Source organism: Physella acuta, unplaced genomic scaffold (genome assembly GCF_028476545.2).
Source record: "Physella acuta isolate Inbredline_101_S28 unplaced genomic scaffold, ASM2847654v3 ptg000476l, whole genome shotgun sequence".
NCBI lineage: Eukaryota > Metazoa > Mollusca > Gastropoda > Physidae > Physella > Physella acuta.
In genome coordinates, this window is record NW_026731995.1 from 287,444 (window position 1) to 312,546 (window position 25,103).

General features: G+C 40.8%; 1 protein-coding gene across 3 annotated transcripts in view; it reads left to right on the plus strand.

Moving 5' to 3' along the window:
* LOC131943997 (serine/arginine repetitive matrix protein 1) overlaps window positions 1–24,918 on the plus strand; it is a 38,289-nt gene extending 13,371 nt beyond the window's left edge. For 2 of the 3 annotated variants that reach the window (XM_059304427.1, XM_059304429.1), the window contains 12 exons: window positions 42–196; window positions 706–813; window positions 1,557–1,630; window positions 6,546–6,646; window positions 6,735–6,836; window positions 15,925–16,033; window positions 16,453–17,190; window positions 17,643–17,732; window positions 18,754–18,834; window positions 20,599–22,116; window positions 22,511–22,596; window positions 24,517–24,918. In XM_059304427.1, the coding sequence (XP_059160410.1) occupies window positions 42–196; window positions 706–813; window positions 1,557–1,630; window positions 6,546–6,646; window positions 6,735–6,836; window positions 15,925–16,033; window positions 16,453–17,190; window positions 17,643–17,732; window positions 18,754–18,834; window positions 20,599–22,116; window positions 22,511–22,596; window positions 24,517–24,710 (3,356 nt within the window). In that variant the 3' untranslated portion in view covers window positions 24,711–24,918. Of the gene's footprint in view, window positions 1–41; window positions 197–705; window positions 814–1,556; window positions 1,631–6,545; window positions 6,647–6,734; window positions 6,838–15,924; window positions 16,034–16,452; window positions 17,191–17,642; window positions 17,733–18,753; window positions 18,835–20,598; window positions 22,117–22,510; window positions 22,597–24,516 lie in introns of all 3 variants that reach the window. The other variant, XM_059304428.1, reaches the window with a different exon arrangement.
* Window positions 24,919–25,103: the final 185 nt, after the last annotated feature.

Consider the following 25,103-nt stretch of genomic DNA (forward strand, 5'->3'; position numbering starts at 1 on the left):
GTCTAGCTAAACTTGTAATCAAATTGTGACGTCATTACCAGGCGTGTACAAGAAGTCTCTAACGCTGGAAAGTCAGCTCCACCAGTACATCAACCCCAACCTCGTGACCTCGCTCAACAGACGGGCAGCCAAGGCAGCATTTGAGGCAGAACTCATGTGTAAGATGATTGACAAGTTGCGAAAAGAGGGACGAAAGGTAAACGGCCATCAGAACACATGGTCCATTGGCCATCAGAACACATGGTCCATTGGCCATCAGAACACATGGTCCATTGGCCATCAGAGCACATGGTCCATTGGCCATCAGAACAAATGGTCCATTGGCCATCAGAACACATGGTCAATTGGCCATCAGAACACATGGTCCATTGAATAGGCCATCAGAACACATGGTCCATTGGCCATCAGAACACATGGTCAATTGGCCATCAGAACACATGGTCCATTGAATAGGACTGACAATTTTTGTTTATTCTTCATATTGTTTAGTCTACCAAAGAGTAACACGGCCTATTGTACCATCTATTTATTTAGCCGATTGTTCAGGCTACCAAATATATATTCTGCTTAGTGTTTAGTCTACCAAATATTTATTCTGCCAAATTTTCAGTCTAACAATGATTTGTTCTGCCTATTGTGAGTCTAACAATTATTTATTCTGCCAAATTTTTAGTCTAACAATTATTTATTCTGCCTATTGTTTAGTCTGTCAGTGAGAGTGAGAGTAAAAGAAAAGCTCGAGAATTGACAATCAAACTCAAGTCTTTGTTGGCCCGACAGAAATGTGAATGGCAATGTGTGGGAAGGCTAAAGGTAAGACAGGTTGCTGATCATTTCTACAACCCCCCACCCACACACACACACACTCACGGAGGGCCAGATTTTATTCTGACGCCTTCCCGCGCAGATCTACCAGCTTGGCTGAACTTGCCAGGAGTTTACACTCCCGCTGGTATAGCTCTGGGGGTCATGTCAGGAGTTTACACTCTAGCTGGTATAGCTCTGGGGGTCATGTCAGGAGTTTACACTCCCGCTGGTATAGCTCTGGGGGTCATGTCAGGAGTTTACAGTCCTGCTGGTATAGCTGGGGGGGTCATGTCAGGAGTTTACACTGCCGCTGGTATAGCTCTGGGGGTCGTCGGGGTACACAAGCTGCCAAGCCACCACTTGAAATCAACCTCTATTTTCTAGGACCTAACAATGTCTTTTGTAAGACCTAACGATGTATTTTGTAAGACCTAACGATGTATTTTGTAAGACCTAACGATGTATTTTTCTTGGACCTTACACTGTATTTTGTAAGACCTAACGATGTAGTTTGTAAGACCTAACTATGTATTTTGTAAGATCTAACCGTATATTTTTCTTGGACCTAACAAGTGTTATACTATACTACCTACCAAATCAGTACCTCAGTATTTACCATGCAGGGCCTACCAATTTAAAACGAAGGACTACCAATATAAATCATAGGACCTACCCAAATAAAACCTAGGAACTACCAATATAAATCGTAGGACCTACCAATATAAAACGCATAACTCTTTTATCTCTAGGAGACGCTGGCTATGGCCAGGGAAATGAAGAGTGTCCTGAAATTTATTTGCCAGCTTAGCTCTTTGCTAGAAAGGTACGTTCGTAGATTACGGGACATATCTTTCCTTGATCTAGAATTGGCATTAAAGTTGTTTAAGTATATGTGTATGTAAACTGGCCGTAAATATCTGTATCTAAACTGGCCGTAAATATCTGTATGTAAACTGGCCGTAAATATCTGTATGTAGACTGGCCGTAAATATCTGTATGTAGACTGGCCGTAAATATCTGTATGTAAACTGGCCGTAAATATCTGTATGTAAACTGGCCGTAAATATCTGTATGTAAACTGGCCGTAAATATCTGTATGTAAACTGGCCGGAAATATCTGTATGTAGACTGGCCGTAAATATCTGTATGTAGACTGGCCGTAAATATCTGTATGTAGACTGGCCGTAAATATCTGTATGTAGACTGGCCGTAAATATCTGTATGTAGACTGGCCGTAAATATCTGTATGTAAACTGGCCGTAAATATCTGTATGTAAACTGGCCGTAAATATCTGTATGTAAACTGGCCGTAAATATCTGTATGTAGACTGGCCGTAAATATCTGTATGTAGACTGGCCGTAAATATCTGTATGTAGACTGACCGTAAATATCTGTATGTAGACTGGCCTTAAATATCTGTATGTAGACTGGCCGTATATATCTGTATGTAGACTGGCCGTAAATATCTGTATGTAGACTGGCCGTAAATATCTGTATGTAGACTGTCCGTAAATATCTGTATGTAGACTGGCCGTAAATATCTGTATGTAGACTGGCCGTAAATATCTGTATGTAGACTGGCAATTTTTTGTGTAACTACCTCTCCCTTGACAACAAGTACAATTTTGCCAAACCCACCCCTGCCATTGGTGATGCTGTATCAATTCAGGGAAATAGTGTACGAATTTAGTGTTTAAACTCTTCGCAACCTTTTCCTCTGTTTTTGGGAAAGTAGCGTTTTCCTTTTTCTCAAAATGAATAAAGATTGCGACGACGAGATGATATTAGCTCCACTATCATATCTCAGACCTAGACATTCACAAATCCTTAAGCTAAATTTCTCGAGTGGTCCTGGCAGTCAAGCTAAATATCTTTGCCTGTTGCGTCTTCAGCAATACAAAAGCTCTATGAAATATTCCACAAGTTTAAAGTCACAACGGGAAACATCGACAAAGCGCACAATCAGAGGTCGCTGTTTTCTGTGACTAGTATCAATATTTTTTTATTATCCTACTTATCCGACTACTTCGACGAACGATACAAGACATCTCTAATTTCCGTAACTAGCACAATCATCTCGCCTGCTTATTAAAAAAACGTCTACATTGGTTTGAATACAAAAGGGTATCACATTACGTGTTTTCCGAAATTGACACACCGGGTCTAAGGTGGGTGGGTGGCTCACTCAAGTCCACCCATCGCCAGCCACCTCTTTTTTAGGGAATGGCATACAGCCCGACCCAGTAAAGCAATGTCAAACTGGAGGGGGGGGGGGGGCTTTTTGTAGAGCAATGTAAAACTGGATGGGGGGGGGGCTTTTTGTAGAGCAATGTAAAACTGGAGGGGGGGGCTTTTTGTAGGGCAATGTAAAACTGGAGGGGGGGGGGGGCTTTTTGTAGGGCAATGTAAAACTGGAGGGGGGGGGGGCTTTTTGTAGGGCAATGTAAAACTGGAGGGGGGGGGGGCTTTTTGTAGGGCAATGTAAAACTGGAGGGGGGGGGCTTTTTGTAGGGCAATGTAAAACTGGAGGGGGGGGGGCTTTTTGTAGGGCAATGTAAAACTGGAGGGGGGGGGGGGGGCTTTTTGTAGGGCAATGTAAAACTGGAGGGGGGGGCTTTTTGTAGGTCAATGTAAAACTGGAGGGGCTGCTTTTTGTAGGGCAATGTAAAACTGGAGGGGGGGGGGCTTTTTGTAGGGCAATGTAAAACTGGAGGGGGGGGGGGGCTTTTGTAGGGCAATGTAAAACTGGAGGGGGTGCTTTTTGTAGGGCAATGTAAAACTGGAGGGGGGGGGGGCTTTTTGTAGGGCAATGTAAAACTGGAGGGGGTGCTTTTTGTAGGGCACTGTAAAACTGGAGGGGGGGGGCTTTTTGTAGAGCAATGTAAAACTGGAGGGGGGGGGGGCTTTTGTAGGGCAATGTAAAACTGGAGGGGGGGTGCTTTTTGTAGGGCAATGTAAAACTGGAGGGGGGAGGGCTTATTGTAGGGCAATGTAAAACTGGAGGGGGGGGGGGCTTTTTGTAGGGCAATGTAAAACTAGAGGGGGGGGGGCTTTTGTAGGGCAATGTAAAACTGGAGGGGGGGGGGGGCTTATTGTAGGGCAATGTAAAACTGGAGGGGGGGGGGCTTTTTGTAGGGCAATGTAAAACTGGAGGGGGCTCTCACAATGACGGAGGGTGATTAGTGTACGCTCAAGGGCAGCACGCCTTGGGCAGTCAGCTCGGAAAAGAAAAAGAAAAAAAAGCCGACTTTGATACATTTAAAAACTCAATTTTGAAAACAAGATCACACGTCTCAAAAAAGACAAATGGTAACGTGTTGATGAAACACTCGCGTGTAGGACTAGATGGCTTTTCTTTAAAATAGATTAAAAAGCTATTGTATTGGTCAGTACAGAAGATGTAAAACAATTCAAAAACTTTCATTGTGAAATGAATCCAATGACTCTTGAAATGTCTCATAAAAAGCTAGTTAGTTTCTTCATTATTAAATCAATATGTGAAATATTGATAGGACATATTTTGTGTTGCATTTGAACGCTGTTTATCCAACAATCAAAACATTTTGATTAGATTTTGTATTTCTTGAAACTGACGTTATATTAAAAATCAGTCTGTATGCTTCTTCCCTTTCTTTTGGTGTAATGCGTTTAATATGTAGGTTTCTAAATGTATCTTTAACGTCTATTATATTGTGTTCCCTGGCCCAACTAATTCTGGTGTATGAGCAGGGGCGGAACTACAGTGCCGCCAGACCCCGCAATGCGAGGGGCTCAGGCCGTTTAGGGGCCCACAGCCGACCGTAATCAATTTTTTTATAGTTAAAAAAATAATTTTCTTGTAAAAAACAAACAGATCTACCACAGTAGTGATGTTCTACAGTAGCTAACACACGCTATTTCGTAAAGGAAAAAATATATAGGCTACATGAGTTGTAGTGTGAAAGGCAAACGTTCAAACCACTTCCATGACTTATTTCCCTTTTTTAAATAGTCAAATATGTGTGACCTTAAGAAACTTGTAATAGATTTACACTAAACAAATTAAAAAGAAATTATTTCTCTTAATTGTTATTTTTTAAAATACGTAATACAGAATGACATAGTATAAAAAGGAAATGTATTAAAAACTAATAATATAAATTTAAAAAAACCATAAAAATAAACATAAGGCAGAAACCATTTCACTTTCAAAGCTTTCATGCTTCATATTCTATTGACCGCCTTGTAATTTACGAAGCATTATGTCAGAAATTGAAACAGAGAATTTCAAAGCAGACTAATAGCACTCACACAAATCACGTGTTGTTGTAACATGTTTTAATTAAAAATAAAAACTAAGAATTTTTTCTTTTTTTCAAATTTCGAACAAGCCCGTATTGAGTATTCTAAGTTCGTATTTTCGTATTTTGTTTATATATATATATATATATATATATATATATATATATATATATATATATATATATATATATATATATATATATATATATATATATATATATATATATATATATATATATATATATATATATATATATATATATGGGGCCCAACAATTTTTTGCGGGGTGGCCCTTTTTTTTCTAGTTCCGCCACTGTGTATAAGGGATAAGGGTGTCGCTTGTTGTTTGATTAGGATGTCGTATTTTTTTTTGTCTTCCCCAATAATGCTTTTGTTTTCTTGGAATGTTGCCAGCGTTTCTTTATAAAAGCTTCCTATGTCATTTCCTCCACAGTGTGGTGTTGTGATGTTTAATATTAGAATTTCCCCCCCCCCCCCCCCCCCGCATCAGACATGTAATTTACAGCGTCATTTTGTCTTGCATGTTCGCTTTACTATTATAGTTTCCACCATTGGCTTGTGAGGACTGATACAGATTTACAATAGTAATACTTCTTTCTTACTTGTAGCCTACTATCATTCATTTAAGATGGTTTAGTTATACATAGATCTAATACAAAACGTCTAGATATAAAAAAAGAATAAAGAAAATTAGTTTTAGAACGCTCTTACATACCAAAACTTGTGAAAATAAATGCAGATGGAAAGCTGCTCAAAAGGATATAAACACGTAAGCTTAATATGTGCAATGGTTTCTCGCGTATTGTTTATTTTTATGATTTTTAAAATTTTTAATATAAATTTTGAAAACATTTATATTTATAGCTATACCATTGTTTAGTATGTCTAATTTAAATAATAATTCCGAGAATCAATCGCTTTTAAATTTATATAGTACAAAACTATTTAAATAAGCTTTATGGGCACAAGGGCTATAGTGAATGTAATATACCGAGTGATACTGTATTGCGGTGGGGCCTTTTTTGTCTAGTTCCGCCACTGATAAGTGATTGATGGTTTCAGTTTTACTAGCCATTCACTTCCTGTCTATTTGCTGTCTATTCACTTCCTGTCTATTTGATGTCTATTCACTTCCTGTCTATTTGCTGTCTATTCACTTCCTGTCTATATGCTGTCTATTGACTGTTTTTGGTGTTTTGCCACAGGTTTTTTAAAGCTATATTTCTTCAACTGCCTTAGGTTTTACTGACCAGCTGACCATAACTTCTCATCTCACTTCTCATTGGTTGGCTATTCTAAAGGTTCTTACTCCCTCACTTCTCATTGGTTGGCTATTCTAAAGGTTCTTACTCCTACCTCAACTAGTTGACCAATGGCTATCTAACCTACGATTCTCCTTTCTTATCCCACATTTGTCCTGTATTCTTCTGTCCAGATTGAACGAAGGCCCTCCCCCGTATGAAGACAGCAGTCCTTACGATGACCTGCAAATAAAGAGAGACAAGTTTTACGACCGCCATGCTATAGTTGGTAGAGGTAAGGTCTCCCACACATTTCGCACACGTGGGCTTATAAAGAGTTAGCGTTAGAGTTTTAAATGAGGTATATTTTTTTTTTATTTCAGAATGTCGCCAAGGCAGCAGTCGAGCGGCCAAACGATCTCTGAGCGAGGTGACCATTTCATTATCGCTCGACTTTATACCAGACAGAAAGGCTCGAAAACCGAGGTGAGTGACCCAAACTAGTGCACCGTTGCCACTTAATTATGTAGGCCTAAAGTTAATTTGATGCACTTTAACAAAGAGCTTAGTTTAAATGTGAAATGCTTACAAATTTTAAGTAGAGTGTTGCCTGGGATTTGAAACCACATCATTCTTTTGAAATGCTTCGTAGACAACATTAGTTCAGTGGCGTCGTTAGGTCGGGTGTCACCCGGTGCGGCACTTCGTGGTCTCACCCCCCCCCCCAAGAAACACAGTTTATATATATATATATATATATATATATATATATATATATATATATATATATATATATATATATATAAGTTTGCATGTATGTGTGTGTGTGTGTGTCGTCCTACATATAGTGTATAAGCTTTAATCATTTAATCACTGTAGACGTAATAGTAACGATGTTTATCTTTAGTCTGTTAATAATACAGTTGGATGTAGCAATGTTTTCTCTATAGTTAGCACGTTTACGTCATGGTGTCACCCCCAACTTTTTATTATAGTTGTCGATTTGTACATAAAAGACTATTTAACTTTAATTAATCATGAATGGAAGTAGCAGAAAGAACTTTTTCTTCTAAACATGTTGCTATTTTTTTGCCCTGGTGTCACCCACCCCCTAAATGGTTGCACCCTGTGCGGTCCGCACCCACGTCCCGCCCTCGCTACGCCTCTGCATCAGTGTTTCTTCCAGACTTTTTTCTCCGGGGGAAGACACGATATTTTCTGGGGGAGTGGGGGGCTGTCTACTTTTTTCGGGGAAGGGAGGCAGTAGCGTACGCAAGGGGGGAGCACACGTTCCCCCTCTGGTCATTTTCAGCAAAGTGGCGCCTTTTTGGAAACTTTTTAAACTCAAAGTTTTAAAAAAGGATATTTGTTAAAAACTATTTTTGGTCGGCACATCTAAGTAAATCACAAGATTTCTTTTCATGCAGCAATTAAGGGGCTACAACACCGTACTCAGCTTGATTTTTTATTTTATTTTTATTTATTTTTTTCGATTTTTTTTTATTTTTTATTTCTATACATTAACATCTTATTTACCTAATGCCGTCATCGTTTTAGCTGTAAATTGACATTTTCATACATATTTGTGCATTTGAAGAAGGTGTGTGTGCCTGGAAAAATATAAATTTACGGAAAAATGGCCTCCATAAACATGCCTGTAGATTCTTAACTAAGCGACCTAGCCTAGCAAGCCGTATATCAGAATGACCGGCTTGCAATTGCTCATTTAAATAACCTAAATACATTGACCTAGTTTTAAATACTAAAATAGAAATCGCGAGGTGAATGCATGATGGAAATAAGAAAAGCTGTATTCCCATTGGTTACCAGGCGAAGCCATGTTGTAAGTTACTAAAATTAGCTCATGTCAAGGCGACATATGACCGAAATGTAAGCCGTTGCCGAGATACCGGCTATTATTTTGCTCAGCGCATGACTTCCTTTACTCGACACCTGCGAACCTGTGTGCTTCTTTTTAGCGCAATTTCCATTCTGGAGAATTGCGTTTATTAACTCGTCTTTTCTGGAAATGGATGAATGGATGGATGTGTGTCCGCAGCTTTAAGTCGTATCTCCTCCTCAACGAAGCAATATCGAGGACTAGTTCCAAATCAAATATGTTAAGCAAGTTACCAGGATGAATATAGGCCAAAAGCCAAAAAACCTCGAAAAAAAATTCAGTGTTTGGCCCATATCTCGGCAACCAGACCACTTAGCGACGTGAAACATGTACCAATCGATTTCTGCCATAATTTAGAACAACATTGCCGAAGAAAGTTTTTAAAAATATCCTTTCGTTCGGTCACAAAAAATTTTTTTTGAATTAATTAAAATTTGGACCGAATTAGTAGGCATTTTATCCAACCACTCCACACGCGTCATCACGTTCAATAGCTGCGCCATCACGTTCAATGGCTGCGACATCACGTTCGGTAGCTAGGCGCACAATGGTTTTTAGTCATGTTACTCTATTGTAAATAAAACATGTAAAATACTGAAAAAAAATTAATAAAAAAAACGTTTTAATAACTAACCAATGGTTTTACTAACCCTGCTTCTTTGCTCGCTTTTAAGCAACAGATCTTTTCTGTTGTAAATTAAACATTATCAAAACTTTAGAATTGGTGGAATTTAGCTGTTAAGGGCTCGATTTGTTTGTGAATTAATGTTGGTTCATGAAAAACAATTTCGTTCGGGCATTCAAAAGAATTTATAGTGGTATTGAAGGTATGACAAAATGGTTACTTTTATGCCAATAATGGTCATTCATTGGTCTGGAGCCAATATGTCGGGAGTCATTTTGTCAAAAGCCAATATGTCGGGAGCCCAATTGCCTGGAGCCAATATGTCGGGAGCCCATTTGTCGGTAGCCAATATGTCTTGAGCCCATTTATCGGGGGCCCATTTGTCTTGAGTCCTTATGTCGGGAGCCAATATGTCGGAAGCCGCATTGTCGGGAGCCAATATGTCCTGAGCCTATTTGTCAGGGGTTAATATGTCGGGAGCCCATTTGTCGGGAGCCTATATGTCGCAAGTCAATATGACGGGAGCCCATTTGACGGGAGCCAATAAGTCGGGGCCCTTTTGACGGGGCTATTTTGACGGGGTCGGTTTGTCGGGAGTCGATTTGACGGGGTCATATTAACGGGGCCGTTTTGACGGGGCCGATTTGTCCCCGGTCGTTTTGACAGGGCACCAATACAACTGATGTGGCCAGTGGCGTAGCGAGGTCGGGTTCACCCGGTGCGGCACTTAATGGTGTCACCCCCAGAGGCGTAGCGACCCAAATTATATGAAACAGTTACAACCCCCCTCCCCCATGGACCCCTCTGTAAAAAAAATATTGTCATAATACCACTGCTACTTATCTAATATATAAAGCTCAATTCTGTATGTAACATGTAATAAGTTTGTTTATCGTTGACATACTTCTATGGATTTAAGTGTTAGACTATTACCGTGCTCATAGTCTAAATTTATGAGTTTAAAAAATTACTATTGAAAGTGTTGGGAAATAATTTTCATTTTTCAAACTGATATTAATAATTGTCGGCTTGTTCATTAAAAACGATTTTTAAAAAATAACAAAAATTCTAATTATGTCTGAAAATTATTTATATTTAGTCCTTTAGCACTTACTTCCCTTTGATAAATTAGGAAAACACAATTACTTCCCTTTAGAAAACATTGCAGTAGTGGAAAAGAATTTACTTTTTATTACTTTGCTTTGGTGTTGGGAAAAAATAATTACATAATTAGCGGGGATTGATCAAATGCAAATGTTGTAGGTATTTTACGAATAAGCCTGGAGTATTATAATTGTTCATTTGGTTTGGTTTGGCACCTTCGTTCGTTTAAGTGAGTGCAAAAGACTATGAATAAGTTGGGGTACTATAGTCGATTATTAAGCTGAAACAGGCAATTCTGCCCCGGGCTAGACTGTGAGCACTTTGCGTTTATGTTCGCGTTAGTGTTTTCTTTGTGTTTAGGTTGGGTTTGCGTTAGTGGTTGCGTTTTGATTTGTTTTTGTTCTTTCTTTTTTCGTTTTCGTTTGTGTTTGTTTTTCTTTGGGTTTGTGTTTGTATTTGTGTTTGTGGTTGGTTTTGCGTTTGGATTTGGTTTGTTTTCGTTTGCTTTTTCGTTTGTGTTTTTTTCTTTGGGTTTGTGTTTGTGGTTGGTTTTGCGTTTGGATTTGTTTTGTTTTCGTTTGCTTTTTCGTTTGTTTTTTTTGTGTTCGTATTGGTGGTTGTGGTTGTGGTTGGGTTTGTTGTTAGGTTTTTGTTTTCGTTTGCTTTTTTGTTTGTTTTTTCTTTGTGTTTGTATTGGTGTTTGTGATTGTGGTTGGGTTTGTTGTTAGGTTTTTGTTTTTTGTTTTCGTTTGTATTTGTAATTGTGTTAGCTTTATGTTTGCCTTTTGTTGTTTTGGTTGGTTGTGGTTTGGGTGGGTAATGCCGGGTTTATGATGATTACCAAACACACAGGTAATGGTCTTTAACAGAAAGATTTTTCACAGAAGCCAGAGCAGGGCCTGGCCGGGACGGCTAGTTTAAATCTATTTCTGTAATATATATTTGTGTAATATAAATTTGTGTAATATATATGTATGTTTAGAACAGTCATCTAAAAACTGTTCACTCTGAGTTGGTTATCTCCCCCCCCCCCCCACACACACACACACCTCACCACCACAATTGTGTCATCATCATCATCATCATTCCTTTATGGCCCCTGGGGAGCAAAGGGCTGCAACCACACATCTCCAGCTGACTCGGTTTTGGGCTGCTCCTCTAATCTGTGCCAATGAGAGCCCAGCTGTTTTTGCCTCCTCCTCAACCGTTCGCTTCCATGTTTTCTTTGGCCGGCCCACCCTCCTTTTCCCCTGGGGATTCCAGTCCAACGCATGTTTTGCGATGTTTTCTTTTTCTTTTCTTAACGTGTGTCCGATCCATCCCCATTTTCGGGCCTTAATACCTTGTTGATACGGCATTTTATGTCCTCGTCTGCTCCCCCGTCCTTATTGATCACGCTTCCCAGATATGTGAATGTGTTTGTTTCTCGTAAATCTTCTCCATTTAGCTGTATCGGCAGGTCCTGGCTGTTATTGATTCTATTGACCTCTGTTTTGCTTTTATTTATTTTTAGTCCAATTTTGTAGGCTTCTTCAGACAGCCGATTTAGTTTGGCTTGTGCATGTTGATGCTTATGAGATAGTAGGCAGATGTCATCGGCAAAATCAAGATCCTCCAACCTTTTTGTGAAACTCCACTGGATTCCTGTGTCGTTTTTTGTGGCCCTCAGCATGATCCAGTCGATTACCATCAAGAATATCATTGGCGATAGCATACATCCCTGTCTTACTCCCGTCGTCACCGTGAATGGTTTTGTTAGCTTTCCCTTGTGTATTACCTGACTGGTGGAGTCTTCATATAGTTTCTGTGTGATAGATATAATTTTTTTGGGTATTCCATAGTGGCTCATTAACTTCCAGATAGCATCTCTATTCACACTGTCAAACGCCTTTTCGAAGTCGACAAAGGTCATGTATAAGGGGGATTGCCACTCAAGGGACTGTTCGATAATGATGCGCAGCGTGGCAATGTGGTCAGTACATGACCTGTCCTGACGAAAACCAGCCTGTTCTTGTCTCAGCTTTTTGTCTAAGGCATCTCTAAGTCTCTCTATGATGATTCTTGTCAGCACCTTACTTGGAACTGAAAGAAGCATTATCCCTCTCCAGTTGTTGCATTGTGTCAGGTCTCCCTTCTTTGGCAGTTTTATCATGTATCCCAGTTTCCAGTCAGATGGGATTATCTCTTCTTCCCAAATCTGCTTAAGTAGAGGATGTAGTATGTCTGCTGATATGGCTGGGTCTGCTTTGAGTGCCTCTGGTGGGATGCCGTCCGGGCCAGCTGCTTTGCCATTTTTCATGCTTTTTATTGCTCTTATTGTTTCTAACTTTGTGGGTGGATCTGTACACACATCTAGTAGGTGATTTGCAGGTGGTATATCCGGGATGTTTGATGAGAGAGGATGGTTTAAAATCTCATCAAAGTGCTGTACCCATCTGTCTCTCTGTTCTGTGTCACTTGTTAAGATATTTCCTACTTTATCCTTTACTGGTTTGTTGGGATTAATGTTCTTACCTGATAGTGTCCTGGTTATCTCATAAAGCCTCTTCATTTTTTCTTGTCATGCCGCAGTTTCTGCCTCCTCTATCATCTCCTGTATGAACTGTCTTTTATCTTCTTTTGCACTTTTCCTGACCATGCGATTTACTTCACAATAATGTGTTCTGAGGTTTATTTTCTCTTTTTCATCCTTACATTTGTTAATCTTCTGCTTTATCTCTTTTCTATCTTCAATTTTGGCCCATGTCTCTGTTGTGATCCATTCTTTTTGTTCATTTTCTCTTCTCCCCAATATGTCAGTGCATGTTGACTTCCATAGTTCCTGTATTCCTAGCCATTTTTCCTCTACTGTATCCTCTGCCAGGCTGGAGAGTGCTTCATACCTATTTTTTACTGCGCAGTTAGTCTTCCTTTATTTTTGGACACCTAAGAAATGTTGTATTGAATTTAAAGTGCGGCTTATCAGCTCGATCCCTGTAGGATTTTAGTTTTAATTTTAGTATTGCAACCACGAGTTGGTGGTCTGATGCTGCATCTGCACCTCGTTTCGCCCTAACATCCATTAAACTTCTTCTCCACTTTCTGGAAACTGTGATGTGATCAATTTGGTTTTTTGTTTTGCCATCGGGTGACGTCCAGGTGGTCTTATGTATATCTTTATGAGAGAAAATTGTCCCCCCCCCCCCCTATAATTAGATCATTAAATGCGCAGAAATCAGCAAAGAGTTCCCCGTTTTCATTTATTATGCCTATTCCATTTTTCCCCATTGTTAGCTCCCGTTCTTTATTTTCTGTTCCAACTTTGGCATTCATGTCTCCCATTACTATCTTTATATCTCTTGTAAGTGATTTGTCGATTTGAGCCTGCAGGGCGCTGTAGAAGTCCTCTTTCTCTTCATCTGTTGCAGCATTTGTTGGTGCATAGCACTGGATTAAAGTTGTTTTCCTTCCCTTGGCATTGAAACGAGCTGCTATAAGTCGTGGTGAGACTGGCTCCCATGCAATCAAAGCATTTGTTGCTTCTGGAGACATCATTATGGCTACACCTTGGAACTTGCTTAACATATTTGCTTTGGAACTAGTCCTAGATATTGCTTCGTTGAGGAGGAAATACGACTTAAAGCTGCGGACATCCATCCATCCATCCATCCATCCATCCATCCATCCATTCCCAGAAATGACGAGTTAATAATCGCAATTCTCCAGAATGGAAATTGCGCTAAAAATGATCTTTAAAGAACACAAAGAAGCAGTAGTTAATTAAAAATATATGATCTGAACTAAAACACCGATGTATAGTTAAATGTAGGCTGTTATTTTGTTCAAGAAAATGTTTACAATCGTAGAGCCGGTCGATCTAGTGAAGGCTGTCAGGGGCAGATAAAAAAGTTTTTAAACAATTTAAAACCATGAGGGGGTAACAAGATTAAGAACTTGCTGTCGTCTGTAAAATATGGTCACGGGCGGTTGCTTTCACGGGGCACATAATCGTATTTTAGATATCGCTAGCAAATATTTTAGTCGTGTCGAGTTCATATATTAGGAATCACTAAAAAGTGTAAAAATAACGCAAATATAAAAGACCTTTATAGCAACAAGCTTTTAAATGCACAGAAAATAAGAAAATAAAACGTATTTGCTTTCTATAAATTAAAAGCTTTTGTCGCTAAAATATGTAAAATATCTCATAAGCGACCAATGCTTTTATTAAAAATAGCAAATTAGTTTTTTTATTTTCTTATTTTAAGTGCATTTAAAAGCAGAGACATAGCGAGGGGTGGGCGGGGGGACATATGTCCCCGGGCGCCGACCTTAGGGGGCGCCAAAATGGGTTGGAAAAATAAATTGAAAGCTTGAGGGGGGGTGCAAATCGAAAGTTTGAGAGGGGGGGGTGTAAATCGAACGTTTGTCCCCGGGCGCCGGGAAGGGTCGCTACGTCTCTGTTTAAAAGTTTGTTGCCAAAAACGTGTTGTTTTTTTTTATGTTTTATTTAAAAACGGGAGGGACGACGACATTTGAAATTTGTATTTATTTCTATATAAATTATACTTCGTTGGGGGGGGGGGGGCGGAAGACGGTTTTTTGTGGGAGGGGGGGGGGGCGGGGCTCCACCACCCCGAAGATATGCCTGGAAGAAACTCTGGCCCCCGAACTATGGTTAATGTGGCCCTCGGGCTGAAAAGTTTGGACATCCCTGGTTTACAGTAACGAATGTTAACGAAACTCAACAAACATTACCGGATAATTTCCGACGCTAAATCATGAGATTACCTCTATTCGATCGATCAGAAGGGCGCGTTACGACCAATATTGGAACGAAAAAGATCGATAGCATAAATTCGCGATGTAAAGCACTCCCGTTTATTAAAACGAGCCGGCCCGCGGCATAACATACGCCGCTATTTAGTTGTTTCTAATTTTCAATAATTCATAATTTGTGAATTCGACAGTACCAACGCTGACACTGAAAATATTTCTTTAAAACACTATAAGTAGCTCGTTAAGGACCATAAACCCCCCCCCCCCCCCCCCTTCCTCCCCCCCCCCCCTACGTTTAAAATCGTTGGCTCTGTATGTAAACATTTAGAGTGAACACAGCTCACTAAAACCATGCAGGGGTGGGGAGGTAGGGAGAGCGTTTGCAGCTTGTTTTCTAACGGCTCGAAGAGGAGAATTATATATATAGATAATCGACAGCTTGAACCGGAAAGAGATTTAATAATTTCAAAACAAAGGGTCATTTCCCGGAAAATATTGGATTGGTTGTGAATTTTATACCGGGTTTTACATCGGCCGATTGTATCGGCCGCCACATTACGGAACGGGACTTGCCAGTGGCGTAGCCAGGATCATCTCATATATATATATATATATATATATATATATATATATATATATATATATATATATATATATATATATATATATATATATGTACACTAGCTGCATACCCGTGCTTTGCTACGGTGTGGATATGGGTACTACCTCAGAGTTTACCGCGCTGCGCTCAAATGGGGGCACCTGCATCGGGGCGGATACTCCATCAGCGCACCGGGTATCGTTAGCACTTTGATGTCCACCGCCCCCCCCCCTCAAACTTTCGATTTGCACCCCCCCCTTCAAACTTTCGATTTGCACACCCCCTCCCCTCAAACTTTCGATTTGCACACCCCCTCCCCTCAAATTTTCGATTTGCACCCCCCACTCAAACTTTCAATTTGTTTTTCGAACCCATTTTGGCGCCCCCTAAGGTCGGCGCCCGGACATATGTCGTCGTTAAACATAAGCTAGTGTAAACAGTCTAAATTTATTTGGTAGGAAGGGTGTGGAATTGTTATGTCGGGGACGGTCGACTAAAAAGTAAACAAACATCACTTCAAGAAAACTGTAATGATATATTTTAGCGCGCACATTGCTTGTTAATTATATATTTTCCTCAATTATCGGAGTAGACGAGCAGCAGTCGAAGTCAGCGTGAGTGAGTCTGAATGTCTGCTTATCAAGACTGCCAGCAACTGTAGGAAGAAAAAGCTTTCAAAAGGCAGGAGTTCTAGGTAAGTTGGTGATTTATTCAGGTGAGTTCTAGGTAAGTTGGTGATTTATTCAGGTGAGTTCTAGGTAAGTTGGTGATTTATTCAGGTGAGTTCTAGGTAAGTTGGTGATTTATTCAGGTGAGTTCTAGGTAAGTTGGTAATTTATTCAGGTGAGTTCTAGGTAAGTTGGTGATTTATTCAGGTGAGTTCTAGGTAAGTTGGTGATTTATTCAGGTGAGTTCTAGGTAAGTTGGTGATTTATTCAGGTGAGTTCGTAATATATTTTAGTGAGTTGATAATCTATGAAGATGTGTTGGTGATTTGTTTTGATGAGTTGGTGAAAAAAGTTATATCCTCAATATTAATTACATTTGAGCTTAGTTCCTTGTTGTTGTTTAGCCGGGTTTGATAGGTCTTGATATTGACTTGTATGTTTTCAGTTTGGTTTCCATGTCCGACCACGCCAGGCGGCACAATGGCCGGCGCCCCTCTAATAGCGCCTGTACGTCACCTAGATGTGCCAGGACATGCACGTCACGTGGTTCCTCTCCCACGCGCCATAGATGGCCTTCGCTCAAAGACTTGAGCTCACCAATCAAGTGCAAAACTTCAAGCGAAACGGAGCGAAGGCCGTCCACACACAGACATGCGACGAAATGTTTGAGTGTCTGCAAGTGCTGCAAGATTGTCAAAGAACTGTGTGCGGGTCGGTGCAAAAAGTCGAAGCTGATCAACAATCTAGCGTCGAGCAAATCTCACTCGGCTAAAACCTCCCGGGCCAAAAAATCCTGCGTCAAAAGTAGTCCTACCCTCTCCGATATTGAGGGCTCCCAAAATCTTTCAACTAGTGAACAGGAAACACAGAGGGAACCAAAGAAAAGGTCAAAAACTAACGACAAGCACAAAAAACTATCAGCAACGGGACGGTACCGTAAAGAATCCAATAAGTGCGCGCACAGACAAGTATCGTCTGCCACACCAGCGGGCTCGTGCAGCAAATATTACATGCACCCAAGAGCAGCCGTGGACTCGTCGGGCTCCAGAGAACCGTTACTCTACTCCTCCAGAGACACGGAGCTTAACTTTAAGGACGACCACCTCTCATTTCACTACCGAGGTCCGTCTCACCAGGATGGCGGCCCGTCCAGCGCTGCGTGTGAGCAAGAGACAAGTTCAAGGTCAGTACACACGCACTGTATACGTCACTGGTGGCTGGCCTGCAACTTTTATCTATTACCTCAAATAATCCTTTACTCCCAGGGTTCCCGAAGATCTCATCTCCTCCCCCCCCCCCCCCACCAGAGGTTCCCGTACATCCCATCTCCCCCCTCCCATGGCTTAACGCAGATCCCAATGAGTATACTTTATCTGATCTTCAGCCGGTCTTTGCTCAGTGGCATTTGCACTGCTCTTATATTGAGATCTACAAATTAGTTGTGCTTTTTACTCACATAAAAATGAGTAGCTTCCATTTCCCATCATAAAATGGAGACCGTTACTAAATTCTCGTGGAACTGTTGCTTCCTAATTTGCCAGGAGCATAGCCATTTCACCTCCACCATCCCCCCCCCCACTCCACACACACACACACACACACACACAATCTTCATGTTTGTTTTTCCCCCCTCAGACAAGAGAGTACCAAAACGTGCGAGGATGACAGTAGTTGTACGGCCTGTGACGTAGATGACATTCAGGATAGCTCATCTTCTGAGGCTAGGTAAACTTTTAATCTATGCCCACTCTCATTGCTCTCTTTCCATCTATATCATAAGGTAAGCGTTGGCGGGTTACCTCAGGGTGTTACCTCAGGGTGTTACCTCAGGGTGTTACCTCAGGGTGTTACCTCAGGGTGTGATTGAACCTGGTCCCGCTACTGGTTATGGGCTTTCAATAAACCTTTTCATTTCTTTCGTAATATTTAGTGGAACAAAGCGTGACGTCACTGATCCAAAAAAATTCTTGTTCAAAATAGCCTTTGTTTTAGGTGCAGCTTCTGTTGAGAAAAAGAAGCGAGAACAATTTTTGTTTCTGAATGTGAATTTATATAATAACTACTTGTGAAGAGAAGTTAGTCTGTAGCTCGTAGTTACAATTATTAAAATCGTGGGAAATTAATTTATAGCTGTCTGAAACGCAGTAGGTTAAAGGAAAGATAAAGCGGTGTCGAAAGGGGAGGGGCGGGATGAACTGCGGTATTTATCTTGTGTGTAGTTTGTCCTCATGGGGAGAATGGGTAGTTTAAAACAGCACTTTTATTTTTCCCCAAATCGTAAATTAGTAAGGGAGAGAAAAAATAGAATCTCCTGGCGACCAAAGACAAGAACAGTCATAGCAAAAAGAAGAATTTAAATAATAAACCGGGAGTGGTCTCCCATAAACTTTCACGAATATTCTTATATAAAACTACGGGGATAGCAACTCGGGATATAGACATGATTTTTAATCCACTTTTACTTTCTCGTATACAAAGTATAGAGAATATATATATATATATATATATATATATATATATATATATATATATATATATATATATATATATATATATATATATATATATATATATATATATATATATGGCGCCTTTTTTTCGACTAGCCGCTCCCCCTAACCCGAAAATCTGTATAGGTCTCTGTATGTGTGTGCATGCGTGCAAGTTTATGAAGGGTTATTAACATGCAAGTTTTAATTTTGGCATGATATCTTATGATTGACACCATATGTTTGTGTTTGACTAGTGAGATGAAATGTTCTGAGCCAGCATCCTGCACCTCTCGCTATACACCAGAGGAGAGCAAAGATGTTTGCGAAGACAACAGGTCAGACTTGTCCCATCACTAGCCCTTACCCACCTGTCCATACAGCACTATCCCACCTGTCCATACAGCACTATCCCACCTGTCCATACAGCACTAACCCACCTGTCCATACAGCACTAACCCACCTGTCCATACAGCACTAACCCAACTGTCCATACAGCACTAACTCACCTGTCCATACAGCACTAACCCACCTGTCCATACAGCACTAACCCAACTGTCCATACAGCACTATCCCACCTGTCCATACAGCACTATCCCACCTGTCCATACAGCACTATCCCACCTGTCCATACAGCACTAACCCACCTGTCCATACAGCACTAACTCACCTGTCCATACAGCACTAACCCACCTGTCCATACAGCACTAACTCACCTGTCCATACAGCACTAACCCACCTGTCCATACAGCACTAACTCACCTGTCTATACAGCACTAACTCACCTGTCCATACAGCACTAACCCACCTGTCCATACAGCACTAACCCACCTGTCCATACAGCACTAACTCACCTGTCCATACAGCACTAACTCACCTGTCCATACAGCACTATCCCACCTGTCCATACAGCACTAACCTACCTGTCCATACAGCACTAACTCACCTGTCCATACAGCACTAACTCACCTGTCCATACAGCACTAACCCACCTGTCCATACAGCACTAACCCACCTGTCCATACAGCACTAACCCACCTGTCCATACAGCACTAACCCACCTGTCCATACAGCACTATCCCACCTGTCCATACAGCACTAACCCAACTGTCCATACAGCACTAACCCACCTGTCCATACAGCACTATCCCACCTGTCCATACAGCACTATCCCAACTGTCCATACAGCACTAACCCACCTGTCCATACAGCACTAACCCACCTGTCCATACAGCACTAACCCACCTGTCCATACAGCACTATCCCACCTGTCCATACATCACTAACCCACCTGTGCATACAGCACTAACCCGCCTGTCCATACAGCACTATCCCACCTGTCCATACAGCACTATCCCAACTGTCCATACAGCACTAACCCACCTGTCCATACAGCACTAACCCACCTGTCCATACAGCACTATCCCACCTGTCCATACAGCACTATCCCAACTGTCCATACAGCACTATCCCACCTGTCCATACAGCACTAACCCACCTGTCCATACAGCACTATCCCACCTGTCCATACAGCACTAACCCACCTGTCCATACAGCACTAACCCACCTGTCCATACAGCACTAACCCACCTGTCCATACAGCACTAACCCACCTGTCCATACAGCACTATCCCACCTGTCCATACAGCACTATCCCAACTGTCCATACAGCACTAACTCACCTGTCCATACAGCACTAACCCCCCTGTCCATACAGCACTAACCCACCTGTCCATACATCACACCGAACTTGTCACACATCACACTGATTTAGTCACACATCACACTGAACTAGTCACACGTTACACATCACACTGAACTAGTCACACACCACACTGAAATAGTCACACATCACACTGAACTAGTCACACATTACACTGATTTAGTCATACAACACACTGAACTAGTCACACATCACACTGAACTTGTTACATATTACACTGAAGTAATTACACAAATGACATATCACACTAAACAGTCACTTAGACATTTGACATTCAAATGGTAGCCAGTTATTTTACTCAGCTAAAAGTCTCACTGTAGTAAATAATAAATTCTGCCCCCATCATTCTCTCTCAAACTCTTTCACTCCTATATTTCAGCTTGTCTTTCCTAGTCAAGTTGAATGAAGAGAATAGTCGACATTTCTCTCCAAATTCTCCGAAAAAACATCCTTTAAAGGTTGAAAAATGCCGGTCACCGCCCAAATTCTCACTTCCCCTTACTCAGTCTTGTCCTACAAAAAGCGACATTGAAAATGGAACACAAACTGAGCAAGACATTTTTTTAGCCAATCAAATGCCATGTCCTAATATGATTCAAGTGTCAACAAAATGGCGTGGCACCCCGCCAGGTCAGTGCTGTGAACAACCCTCCATTGAAACAATTATCAAGCTCTCGATGCCAGACTCCTGTAACCAGGCACCACAGACGACCCAGATCCCCAAACCTTCGAGCCGGAAATCATCAGGGTATTCAAGCAGAAAGTCAGTACCGGAACTAGCTCCACAGTCATCGTCTGAATCTATTAGAGAATTACCAGAATGCCCTAGAAGTCCTTCGCCAGAATGTCGCAGGAGCCCTTCGCCTGGATGTAAAAGATCCGATTCGTGTACAGGAAGCCCATCCCCCATTATTCTCAGATCTCCTTCACCCAAACACAGCGTTGGAACTTCGCCAATACAAATTAAAAGTCCCTCACCCAAACACAGCGTTGGAACTTCGCCAATACAAATAAGAAGTCCTTCACCAAACCCATCTGTAAAGTACGCAAGTCAATCTCCAGCAGCGACCCAAACTCCTAAGTCTAGCAGTCCTGCATCTAGAAAGAGTCCGCTGTCTCCTATTTCTCCAGTAGAAAGCAGACAAATTTCAGAAAAATTCTCAAAAAAACCTTCCTTGAGGTCGAGTGATCCATCTTTGACGTTGCCTACCGCGAGCAAAATGCCGTCCAATACAGGTAGTGGCAACCGTCTAGAGTTGCTGGGGGACGAGAGTAGGGAACAGCTGATAGACGACGAAAGTAGGGAACAGCTGATAGACGACGAGAGTGGAAATAAAGAAATGTTTCTAGATGAACCAACTTCCTCACAACTATCTATCGAACAAAATGAAATTATTTCCAGTCATTCAAACACAAATTCTGTCGGAAACAATTCAGAACGTGATTCGCCAATTGCTTCAGAAAAGCCATCACCTGTCCATACCAAGCAATCTTCGACTACAAATAGTCCAAGTCGGCCGAAATCTTCTATAACAAATAGTCCAAGTCGGCCGAAATCTTCTATAACAAATAGTCCAAGTCGGCCGCCATCTTCTATAACAAATAGTCCAAGTCGGCTGCCATCTTCTATAACAAATAGTCCAAGTCGGCCTCCTTCGAGGAAAAACACTATAAGATATACGCCTTCTCCCGTAAAAACTCCGTCCCCTTCCCCCGTAAAAACCCCATCCCCTTCTCCCGTAAAAACCCCGTCCCCTTCTCCCTCTAAAACTCCGCCAAAGAAAGCCCGAGCAAGCTCTGAGAAAAAAAAAATGCGATCCCCACGAGAGGAGAGTAGCGAGGACAGTGAAGAGATGGACCCGTCACGGGAGACCTCTAGAACAGCTTCCCCAGAAAGGTGATCTAATAGACGGCTGTGTCACCATCAGCAGTGGCGGTGATACATTGCTTGATATTGTGGGTGGGCTAATTAATGGGTCAGTGGGTGGGCTAATTAATGGGTCGGTGGGTGGGCCAATGGTTCGACGGATGGCAGTTTCTTCCAGGCATCTCTTCGGTGGGGCGGAGCCCCCTCCCCCCATCCGAAGAAAGTCTACCACCCCCCTAACCCCTCGGGGAAAAAAGTCTGGAAGAAACATTGACGGATGGGTTGATTGATATATCGGCGGGTTGTCTGATTAATGGGTCGGTTTGTTGTTAAATGGGTCAATGAAAGAAACAATGTAGAAAACCCTCCTTTTAAATGATGCAATGAATGACAATCACAATACCTATCACGTGAAATTGTGTAGGTCAAGCCGTGTTGAAGAATTAACAGAGGAGCCTCAAGCTATTCCACCACCACCCCCACAACAGACTTGGCAAAACTCCCTCAGAGGTAAGTTTTGGTTGAAATGTTTGAGAGATTCAGTCAACATTAAGGCCATATTTTCATATTGCGCTTGTATTTATTTGGCCGTAATAAACACCAGTTGTGCAGCCGTTGTATACATAAGCTCATTATAATAATTATTAAACCACTTTTGTTTTAATAAATAAAACATTCATTGTTTTGTTTTTGTTTCATAAGCAGAGTTTCTTCCAGGCATCTCTTCGGGGGGGCGAAGCCCCCCCGAAAATTTTTTACCGCCCCCCCGAACAAAATGAAATTTATATAATTTATATAGAAAATATATACTTTTAACAGTGTCCGCCCCCCCGAAGAAAGTTTACCGCCCCCCCCGAAGATTTCAAGTGCCCCCCCGGAGAAAAAAGTCTGGAAGAAACACTGTTCATAAGAGACTTTTATGCCACAATTCACTAAAAAGGAGAAATTAAATTCCTTTCTGTAAATATAAATTAGATATAGACTCTACCACTATTTATATCACTATAAAGAAAATCGTGAACACTATATTATCTATAGCTTATAGGATACATTTTTATAATATTTAGGAAGAGACCCACGCTATTCTTTGTAAAGTTATTTAAATTGTATATTAATGAAAGTGATTTATTTTCTCCTTTTTACTTTCTCGTATATACGAAGTATAGAGAAAGTATTGTAATCGTGCAAAAAAAAAAAAATCGAGATTTTTACAAATCTCGACGTTTTACACCTCACTGATACGGAAAAACATAATTTTGCAATCTTGTCCGTATGTCTGTGTGTGTGTGTGTCTGTCCGTGTGTAAACACGATTACTTGAGTACCGTTACAGCTAGGTTGATGAAATTTCATATATAAGTATTTTATCAAAATCGTAGAACCGTATCAACTTTAGAGCGATTTCCGATAACCGGAAGTGGAACTTTTTCTACTTTGAATTTTTCAAAAGCCTATAACTTGAGTACTACTTCAGATAGATAAATGAAATTTCACATGTTTTTGTAAGTAAAAGATCTAATTCTCTACCTTCTGTTAAATTTTGAGTAATTTCCGTTGACCGGAAGTAGTAATTTACGCTACTTCCGATTTCTCAAAAAACTAATGTAAATTTTTAGAGTACTAATAATATTGCGCACTATTATGCACTTTTTTATTTGGCGTTCACTTGGTGTGCAATTCTTTTGTCTACGAGATTTTATTCTATTTTTATAACTTTAAGTATTTAAAATCATGTCTACAGCCCGAGTTTCCATCCCGTTATTTTATATAACAATATTCGAGAAATTTTTGGGGAGATCACTCCCGGTTTATTTTTTTTTAGTGAATTATTACACGAAAGCTTGTTTTAAAACGTTTTTATGTATTTTTATTTACTATATGCATGTCTTCCGCCATAGAAACCATTTGAGCTTTATATTATAGGCAGTGGCGTAGCGAGGTCGGGCGTCACCCGGTGCAGCACTTAATGGTGTCACCCCCCAGAGGCGTAGCGACCCTTCCCGGAGACCAACTTTCAATTTGCACCTCTTACGACACCAATTAACACTCGAATTAATCACTTAAGTGGAATTATCATTTTTCTCTATATGTTTTGCTATTTTTGCCTTGGTGTCATCCCCCTAAATGGTGTCCGGTGCGGTTCGCACCCCCTGCCACGCCTCTGATTATGGGCCTGGTATGGACGGTAGATTTAGTTATTAGAGTTAGAGCCTTTGTTTCGTTTATTGTAGTGTTTGTTAGCCGTATGTGGCTTTGTATTTTACATGTTTATGCGTTTGATTGTATTCACATGTGCTTTTGTGATCACAATCTTTTTTTTTAAAGCCAATCATCAACAGTTAAAAGCATTAGTTAATGAACTCACTGCCCCACAATTAGTACTGGATACAACCGACCTATTGATTTAGACGTTTATTTTTTAACTTTCCAGAAGGTTGGACAAGTTGGTGGAAACTAATCCTCCTAATTCTACTCATCATCTTCGTCCTACACTTCCTGTATTGCTACCTGGTAGCAGCTAGCTGTAGGAATTGCCGGCTCCCTGGGCCTAACATCCTCTTTTACTTCCTAAGCTGGGCCATGAACTCAGTACGTGTGATACACAACCAGCCACCCCCACAGTAGTCAGCTGACCACAACACGTGATGCTGTGGATGGTAACTTAACGTCATCGCAGTCCATATCTTGTACTGACATAATAAGCATTCTTTTTATTCTTCGCTTTATTACTTTTTAATAAACATATATTTCACACATGGACCTTGTTGCCAGTGGGTTACTTTCGTTAATCGTAATTATATAGCAATTTCAGACAGCCCATACCCTTCAAGTTCAAGGACACATCTAAAAAAGTTGAAATCTCAAACATTTCATTATTATCTTACATGCACTGCACTAGGGAGACAAAATCTGTTGGTGAGTGAAAAAATCTCAATAGAAAAGCTCTGCACAATATAATTGAATGTGAGGTTTGTGTAGCAATGATTGAAAGCTAGCACCCTAGATAAAAGGACTGAC